This window comes from Heloderma suspectum, chromosome 4, assembly GCF_057233095.1.
Source record: "Heloderma suspectum isolate Gila_16-S chromosome 4, 16-S_ref, whole genome shotgun sequence".
Taxonomy (NCBI): Eukaryota; Metazoa; Chordata; class Lepidosauria; order Squamata; family Helodermatidae; genus Heloderma; species Heloderma suspectum.
Genome location: NC_139461.1, coordinates 38964886 through 38974681, shown reverse-complemented (window position 1 = coordinate 38974681; position 9796 = coordinate 38964886). Strand labels below are relative to the sequence as shown.

General features: G+C 40.9%; 1 protein-coding gene across 8 annotated transcripts in view; it reads right to left on the bottom strand.

Moving 5' to 3' along the window:
- The window catches only part of UBR5 (ubiquitin protein ligase E3 component n-recognin 5), a 102225-nt gene continuing 92429 nt past the window's right edge, over window positions 1-9796 (bottom strand). For all 8 annotated transcript variants that reach the window (XM_084848985.1, XM_084848990.1, XM_084848987.1 and 5 more), the window contains 5 exons: window positions 6669-6824; window positions 6332-6445; window positions 4592-4736; window positions 3862-3947; window positions 1-2581 (listed from right to left, as the gene is read on the bottom strand). In XM_084848985.1, coding sequence (XP_084705111.1) covers window positions 2369-2581; window positions 3862-3947; window positions 4592-4736; window positions 6332-6445; window positions 6669-6824 — 714 coding nt within the window. In that variant the 3' untranslated portion in view covers window positions 1-2368. The remainder of the gene's footprint in view (window positions 2582-3861; window positions 3948-4591; window positions 4737-6331; window positions 6446-6668; window positions 6825-9796) is intronic.

Here is a 9796-nt window from a genome sequence, read left to right as displayed (position 1 = left end):
TACAATTTTAATAAACATTTCTTATTAAAAGCTTGATACTGTTCAAATATACAGAGAAGCTATTTATATAGCTACATATACATCTTGAGTCAATTGCTACAGCATAAATCATTCTAGCTTTCCCCTTCGGTTTGAGTATCAGCAAAGTGTTGTGTGCGTGCATGCATTGTGTGTGCATTTATATACGTGCGTGCATGTGTGTGTGTTAGTTATTGTTAAGCTACTTTTTAGGGCTTGTTAACTGCAGTTTATCCTGCTGTGATTGTTGTAAAACAACTATGTATATACAGAACTATACATATAACATATGGATATGCTATATATACACAGGTTATATATAACAATACTTTACAATTTACACAGCCTTTCATAAGAGGACTCTGGAGAAGATTAACCTTATTAAGCCTCAACACCTCTGTGAGGTAGGTAGCTATCAGTATTTTACAAAATGTGAGTAAGAGGCTCAGAGACATTAAGAAACTTGCCATAAGCCAGTAGCAGATTCAGGAACAGAATCCAAAAGTCGATATCCATTGAATACATCACGAGATACTCCATCCTTATTTCTAGAAGGGCTGCCACTTGGGAAACCAATTATTTCATCAAAACATGCAGAAAAAAATATATTTTTTAAAAAAGCACCTGCAATTATATTTTAATGATACAAGTCTGGCACAGTCAGCTTTAAGAGAACAGTCTTCAGGACTTCTTACTACATGGAGGTCAGAGTTGTGCTCTAGAGAGCTTCTCCAATGCCTGCCAGAGAGTTAAATGTTCTACAAAAGCAGGTCACCATTATTAAGCTAAGGCAGAAACAGGCTTGAATGTTGTTGGCATGTGGGGAGGGAAGAGAAAGGTCCACTTTGGCAGAAATTCAGGCAAGTTCTCAGTGATGTGCAATTTCCCCCATGCCAAGAACCCCAAGGACAGGGGAAAGACTTAAGATAAATAAGCATCATGAAAGAATTCCTGACTAGTGTCTAGTATGAGATGGTCAGCAAGCAACAACAAAGAGCCTTCCCCTTTCATACAACTTTTTAGTAACAAAATGGGATCCTAGCATACTGAAATAACAGGACACACTCTCAGACCCTTTTTTATATAATAAAAAAGCAAGCATTCTGTATGCACACCATACTGCATTTGGCAAACTTTTTTTGTGCTGATTGAACAAACTACATTGCCCTCCATCCATACAGTGTGGTGAAAACAAGAGTTTGCTGGTGCCAGGCAACCGAGAATTCTCTGCTAACTGTAAAATGTGGGCTGAACTGCTTCCGTTTTGATTGAAGACGATGAGTTTTAGTGGCTTAGTGGACAACTGTGGTGTGTGGTAATAACTAAAAATATACAGTCTACATAAATAAAAACTATTGTTTCTTCAGTATGACTTTGTACTTTGTCTGTAATTTATTAAAAACTGTAACAAGATACTTAAAAAAGGCTAGATACAAAAGTAGTTAAGCTGCTCACGAACATTAAATTTCTTCAAAATGTACCTTCAAATAATCATGATCTTATAAACATTTTACAGTTACCAGGTAGTGCCTAGGCTGAAAATTTAAACAGCTTGAGACACAGCAGAACAAGTGTCCAGGTTTGAGTTGGAAGAGGAACAACCTCCTGACTGACTGCTCAAGGAAAGAGGGATACAAAAATGTTGATTGTGAACGATTAAATACTGTGCATTGGCTTCCTTGTTATGTACAAAAAGTTCCTCACTAAGGTATACAGATTACATGCAAAACATTAATGGTAGTATTTAATGTGCCAGAGTCCAATGCAAACAGACAAAAATTGCAATGGCAGTGGTTTTTGTAAGCAAACGTGAATGATTTCAACTCTTAGCTCTAACTGGCAAGAACTTTTTACAAGTTCAATATACATGATGCACAACTGCAGCCAACCACAAAAGTAAACACCATTTAAAAAAAGTTAAAATAAAACACAGAACATACTTCATCTTTTATTTTGAAATTCCCTACTCCCTCTATACAAGAACCTTTGCTGAAACACTTTCCACAAAGGCAGCCGTGAATTTTTTTTAGAACATATTACATATTTCCCCCCTTTCCCGCCCGTCCGCAAAAAGCTAAATCACAGTGTCATTTATATTGTACTGCTGTCATCTTTGGCTGGGGTTTGGCCAAGAAGGTGATGACTAGCAAATGGTTACAGTCTAACATTGCTAGTGCTTCCTTGGCCCTTGTGTTGCAAATTTAATACAGGAATGTTGCATTTAGTCATTGCAGTACCAGCAGGGCGAGTATGACAGCATTAACTTCCATAAACTTTTATAGACAAATGGAAAATCTACAAAAAAAACTAGCTAGTAATAATTACACAGCAATACACACTTTTTTATACTCTACACAAAACCAAAATTTTTGGTCTTAATGGCGAGTAGCAACTTCTGTTTGAGAATCTGTTTAGAAGAATAAAGTGGGACATAAAGGCGAGAAATGCACGTGTTTGCTGTAGGAAGGTGTTGGTCATCTGGCGGTCTTATTGTGATTGATGGCATAGGCTGAAATCCTTCTTCGCTAGCAGGCAAGGATGGGCTTGATGTCCAGAAGTAAACCTAACGGACAGACAAAAAGTAAACCATTAACACTTTAGTAAACAAACTCACACACAATTCCTGATATTCATAATTTTACACCCCTTAATATCAAAACCTCACAACTTCAAAAAAGGACAAATAAATATGTTTGATGGCACCTTAAGACTAAGAATTTTTATTACAAAATGGCAAAAAGCCAGCCTTCCCCAACCTGATGCCCTCCAGGTTAAGTGGCTATATGACAGATGATACCCACCATTTTCTGACACATCTTAGCATCTGTAATTCTTAACCTTTTTTTTTGTTTTTCCATAAATAAGGGCAAATTAACCAATGTACGGTGCCATCCTATGAAGATAGTGGAGCCTATCCAGTGCAGGGTGGCTGGAGCACAGAAAGTGATCCTCACCTCTGTGCTCCGGCCAACCTGCATTTTTGGCTAGTTAGACCTGTCTAGCCAGGGAACTCTAGAGATGGAGCAGGGGCGGCTGCACAGCACATAGGAAGCTGCATAATGCAGCTTCTGCGGTCTCCTCCCCTCCTCTGGGACCGCCCCCTTTTCCCCGTCTCCATGCTCTGTTTCTGAGTGTGAAGAGAACCATGCCAGCTCCAAAGGGTGGAGGAGGGGGCAGCAAGTGCAGTTTCTGGGCTCTGAGGTCAGAGCCCTGGTTCTAACCTCCGAACCAAGAAAACAAAAAATCCTATGTCCCCCAGATGCTGTCTAGGGGACATAAGACTCCTCCCTCCAGCTCTATGCTAATGGTTTACTACAAACATAGAGCTTACGTTGGTTAACAGTCAGTGGTAGAAATCTACAACACTTACATAATGAATGTGAAGCATTCTAGCAAATGACTGCCTCATTATACTATTCTGTGTGAGCAGCTAGAAGTAACCTCTAGATTCTCTTTATTCTGCATTTTTAAAAATTCAAATGCTGGAATCAAAACAGCTACTATAGGTGTCCCCAAGGACTAGGGGATGTCCAATGGATGGTAGTGGTGGTTTTGTTGTTTGCATTTTCCCCTTTGTATGGCAGATCCCAAATTGCCTTTGAAACTTACCTCAGTTTCAGAAGAAATTTGCAATGCAATGTTAGGAGCTGATATTGATAAAATTAAAAGTCCAAAGCTGTCTTGGGTGTGTTGAATTAATTATTTGGATCCAGGCCAAAATTAGACAGTATACCAGGATAGTTAAAGAAAGAAACTGTTCTCCTCCCCTCCACCCACCAGATGTAGAAAAATCTAGTACCAAAAGCAGATGAATTAACCCTAATAAAGAGAAAGAATACTTACTAGATCTTGCCTCTCGGTCATACTCATCTTCTCAACTATGGACCAAAACCACCGCTTGAACTGTAAAAGCTTCTCAGCATTTTCTCCTGTTAAAACGATAACAGAGATAAGACTAGATAGTTCATAGCATCTAGTTTATATAAGCAAGTGTATTTAATGGAAATATTCTGGCTGTGCAAAAGGTAATTATGTTAAAATGTCAATAAGAAGAGCGGGTAGAGAGCAAAGTACATAGTTCAACTGTACTATTTTTAGTCGATCAGTAATAAAATACTTCTGACCATTTAAATTACAGTTTCCATTAAACAGGTGGTCAGGTCAAACTTTATAGAAAAAAAATCTCTATACATCATTTCTGAGGGGATACTGATGTGGAGGTGTACAAAAATGCCATCTTGAACTGGAATTTTTGTAGTTTGGTGGGAAGGCTAAATCAACAGGCAAGGGATAACAAAGACATGCTCTATGAATTGCACCTAACTCTGTCCTTCCACCAGCAGAACAAATACCATTGGCAGAATGAATTACTCCTCCTGTGTGCCCCCAAAATCTGTTCCAGGGGCCCTCCAGAGCAGATCTGGGTGAGCAAGGGTGCAGGGAGAAGGGGAAGACCTCTCAGACTACGTTGGATGTCACCCTATATGCTTAAGGAAATATTACATTGGTCTAACTAATATAAAAATAAGCAATAATATTATTGTGCAACTCACAGTACACAAAAGATTTATACCTGATTCATCATTGAAAGAAGTAAAGCTGATTAGCATTTGCACATTTACTTCACCACAGCCATTTACTAGAAGCCTGAAATCTTCTGCTGTCAAGTCTTCTAATGAATTCTTTGGAAGTACATCCAGCAGACCTTTCCTCATTGCCTGAAAAATCCACAATAATTACAATGTTAACACTAACAAGAAATTATATTGGCTGGTTACTCCATAATTGAAAATTAGGCTATAATTCTGACTGATCATTTTTAGCCATGGTCCACAATTCTGCTTGCCATCACGTGGTCCATCATCCTCTGGCAAGTGTGATGAGAGCCCCCTTCCTGCCCCATTGTGTTACCACTGTTGCATTATGTTTGAAAGAGCTTGAAGCAGGAGAGGGGAGCGTGGCTATCCTCTAAGGATCTTAGCAACACAGTGCCAAAACAATCCCTTGCTCCACCCCATCCACGTTTGGAGTGGAGAGGGGGTGAGGATCATCCTTCTAGTTATGCTAGACTTATGAACCGAGGAAAGGAGCTAGGGATTGTCCCTGACCTCTTGCAGAACCACAGTGGAAGGTCGAGGACAAGAGGTTGCCAGGGTCTTTGTGGTTGCCAGGGTCTTGGCAACCACAAGAGTTGGCTTGGCTCTCAAGGCCAGCTGAAATTTGTGGATACACGTTTTCTTGCATAAGTCAGAAAAAAAAGTTGAACCATCAATTAGCTAGAGAACAAAACTAAAAACCTGCCCTCTAAAACCAGATGGGGTCCCCCTTTGTAATTACAAAGGGGGGCAGCTCCTCCTCCAAAGCAGCAATGTAATAGCGCTGCCCCAAAGCCCAACCGGTGATTGGTACTATTATGGTCATCCATTCCTCCTTCCCGAACAGATGATCTGATCTTTTGCAGTGTGAGAGGATATCCTCATCTCCTTTCTTGCCTAACAGATACCATGGAGGAGTACTGTAAAATAATTGATTAGTAGGGATTTTCTCCGTTTATTGTGAACATCCATTTCCCTTGTATATGTTGTCAGTGTAGTGGGTCTTGTAGATGTTATCCATGTATGTGCAATTTTTTTACACTTTTCAAAAAAATTAAACTGACTCACAAGAAATTCCCTCCCCCCACCCCAAATTTACTCTGCAAGCATTTTCTAAGGGGCCCTAAATATTCCTCACAATGTGCCTTATCACATCTGCACAGAAATTACAGATCAACCTGGCAACATCTTCAGTACACAGCAATTTATCATATTCACCAATGTCAAGTGACACACTTGTTCATCTCAGTGTATTAATGTGAATTTTGCCATCTAAGGGTATTAATGGGAATTACCCATTCGTTGCAACTGAATGGCTAAAGGAACTGAAAATCAACTCCCACCAGCTTTCAGAAGACTGAAGCACTGAGAAACATTGACACCTCCCTTCTCCAGAAGGGAAGAGTTCTCTTACTTTGAGAAATCAAAAGGCAAAATCTTTCCTACCAAGAATAATATGCTTACATCCAGATCAGGATGAAGAGCAGTAGTTTCTGTGCCAACTATAAATTTTACAGGGGTCTAAATGATACTGTAGCTGAGCAACAGAAACCCTCCTGTCAACCATATTTTGCCTATACAGTTTCATGAACTGCGCAGAAACTGCTGTCTCTGTCTCTGTTCCAAGACACAGTTCTACAAATATTATGCAACAACAGTGAGAAATGATACAATAAATCAGTCACATTAAATTCAGAGATTAAGTTCACATCACTTACATGTAGAGGCTGCTCTGCAACTACTAACATTCTGTGCTCTGCATATTTCCGGACATATTCATAAACATTTTGAGGAGTAACTGGTATATTTACACCATTGGAAATAAGTTCAACCTAGGAAAATATTGGAACACAGAAATATTTTTTAAAACTTGCTAAAAGATTTACAAGCACTCACACATAACAAAAATGCATGTTCAAAGTGAAAATATGCGAATTCCTATGCTTTGTTAAGTTGGCTACTTAAACTACTGAAGCATCCATTCATTTTCATTTCACAGCAAAAGGAGTGACTCATTCTGAATAATTAACACCAGACAGTGTAACCTGTACTTACCTGTCCTCCGCCTTCTTCTTTGCACAGGTCTATTGCAAATGCTAAGTCCATTGCTGCAAAAACTGCATCAGCATCTGTACTCTGGGAGGCGAGGATAAGTTGCCGTAAACTCTCATACATAACCGGATCAAAAAAAGCAAAATCATGCCAGTTAACCTGAAAATAAAACGAAAATAAAGCCAAAACATGGCTTTTAGTTTTATTACTCGCTCACAGTACAGCTAATTTACTGAGCAGTTTGCTGTTAGGAACTTCAAGAGGCTTTACAAATACTGTGCAGTATCCAACGCTGCCCAAGCATCAGCAGGCCCACCACTTGCACAATGAGGATTTAGCGCTTCAGAAAGGAACTGTATTTCAGCACAGAAATACAGGAGGAGGAGCTTGGTAGCCCCATCGAGAGCATCTGGGTTGAAATAAATGGAGCAAAGAATAAAAGGAACCTGGTGGTCGGAGTCTACTACCGGCCACCCAATCAAGGAGAAGACAAGGATGAAACTTTTGAAAAGCAAATAGCCAATGTTTTAAGGAAGCATGATGTAGTAGTAATGGGGGACTTCAATTTCCCCGATATTTGTTGGGAGACAAATTCTGCAAAACTTGGCCCCTCCAGGAAATTCCTGACTTGAGTGGCGGATAACTTCCTCCTACAGAAAGTAGAGGAAGGAACTAGAGGATCGGCTATCCTTGACTTGATCCTAACTAACACAGATGACTTAGGGGATAAAGTAGCAGTTACAGGAACTCTGGGGGAAAGCGACCATGTTGCACTTGAGTTCTTGGTTCTAAGGGAAGCAAAAGCCGAGTGTAGTCAAACGCGTACCCTGGATTTTAGGAAAGCTGATTTTCATAAACTCAGAACAATGATCAGTAAGGTCCCATGGCAAGCGATGCTAGCGAGAAAAGGAGTCCAAGATGGGTGGGAGCTTTTAAAAAAGGAAATTCTCAAGGCACAATCACAAGCAATTCCAACAAGAAGAAAAGGTGGAAGACAACAGAAGAAGCCAATGTGGCTTCACAAAAAGCTTAGGGATGACCTGAAAACAAAAAAGGACACATATAGGAAGTGGAAAGAAGGCCAAGTAACAAAGGAAGAGTACAGGCAGATAGCACAGAATTGCAGGGATGGCGTCAGGAAGGCTAAAGCTGAGAATGAGCTGAGGTTAGCAAGGGATGTTAAAAACAACAAAAAGGCTTTCTTCAGCTACGTGCATAGTAAAAGGCAGAGGAAAGAAATGGTGGTTCAGCTATTAAATAAGGATGGCAAAACGATAACAGATGACAAAGAAAAGGCAGAGGTGCTCAATTCCTACTTTGGCTCAGTCTTCTCCCAAAAGAGGGTCTATGACCCCCCTGGCAAAGGCGAAGTACAGGCTGAAGGGGCAGGATTGCAGCTTGAGATCGACAGGCATATGGTCAAGGAACACCTCATTACTTTGAATGAGTTCAAATCTCCAGGGCCAGATGAACTGCATCCTAGAGTCATAAAGGAACTGGCAGAAGAACTCTCAGAACCGCTGTCTATTCTCTTTGAGAAATTATGGAGGACAGGGGAAGTGCCAGATGACTGGAGGAGGGCTAATTTTTATTTATTTATTTATTATTAAATTTATTACTCGCCCATCTGGCTGGTCACCCAGCCACTCTGGGCGATGTACAACACACCATAAAACAATTTAAAACAATAAAATTCTACCATAAATTTTTTTTTAAAATACCCTAACCCAACCCAAATGCCTGTTGTCCCTATCTTCAAAAAGGGTAAAAAGTCCCTTTTTGTCCCTGTTGTTGTCCCTGTTGTTTCTAATGTTGTCCCTATCTTCAAAAAGGGTAAAAAGGAGGAACCTGGGAACTACAGACCAGTCAGTCTGACATCAATCCCTGGGAAAATTCTGGAGCAGATCATAAAGCAATCCATCTGGAAGCACCTTGAGAACAATGCCGTGATTACTCGAAGCCAACATGGATTTGTCAAAAACAAGTCCTGCCAGACAAATCTGATCTCATTTTTTGATCAAGTAACCTCCCTTGTAGACTGTGGGAATGCTGTAGACATCATATACCTCGACTTCAGCAAAGCTTTCGACAAAGTGCCCCATGATATCCTGATGAGCAAACTAGCTCAAAGTGGGCTAGATGAAACAACGATCCGGTGGATCCACAGTTGGCTACAGAATCGGACTCAAAGAGTGCTTATCAATGGGACCTTCTCAAACTGGGGAGAGGTAACGAGCGGGGTACCGCAGGGCTCAGTCCTGGGCCCAGTGCTCTTCAACATTTTTATTAATGACTTGGAGGAGGAGGTGCAGGGAATGCTGATCAAATTTGCAGATGACACAAAATTGGGCGGGATAGCTAATACTTTGGAAGACAGAAACAAAATTCAAAGTGATCTGGATAGACTGGAGCGCTGGGCACAGAACAACAGAATGACATTTAATAGGGATAAATGCCAAGGTCTGCACCTAGGAAAAAGAAACCAAATGCACAGTTACAAGATGGGGGATATGTGGCTCAACAACACTACAAGCGAGAAGGATCTTGGAATTGTTGTTGATCACAAGCTGAAGATGAGCCAACAATGTGATGTGGCTGCAAAAAAGGCAAATGCTCTTTTGGGCTGCATTCATAGAAGTATAGCTTCCAAATCCCGGGAAGTACTAGTTCCCCTCTACTCAGCACTGGTTAGGCCTCATCTGGAGCACTGTGTCCAGTTCTGGGCACCACACTTGAAGAAGGATGCAGACAAACTGGAGAGGGTTCAGAGGAGGGCAACAAAGATGATCAGGGGACTGGAAACAAAGCCCTATGAAGAGAGACTGAAAGAACTGGGCATGTTTAGCCTTGAGAAGAGAAGACTGAGGGGAGATATGATAGCACTCTTCAAGTACTTGAAAGGTTGTCATAGAGAAGAAGGCCAGGATCTCTTCTTGATCATCCCAGAGAGCAAGACACGGAATAATGGGCTCAAGTTACAGGAAGCCAGATTCCGGCTGAACATCAGGAAAAACTTCCTGACTGTAAGAGCAATACGACAATGGAACCAATTACCTGGGGAGGTGGTGGGCTCTCCCACACTGGAGGCCTTCAAGACGAGGCTGGACAGCCATTTGTCAGGGATGCTCTGA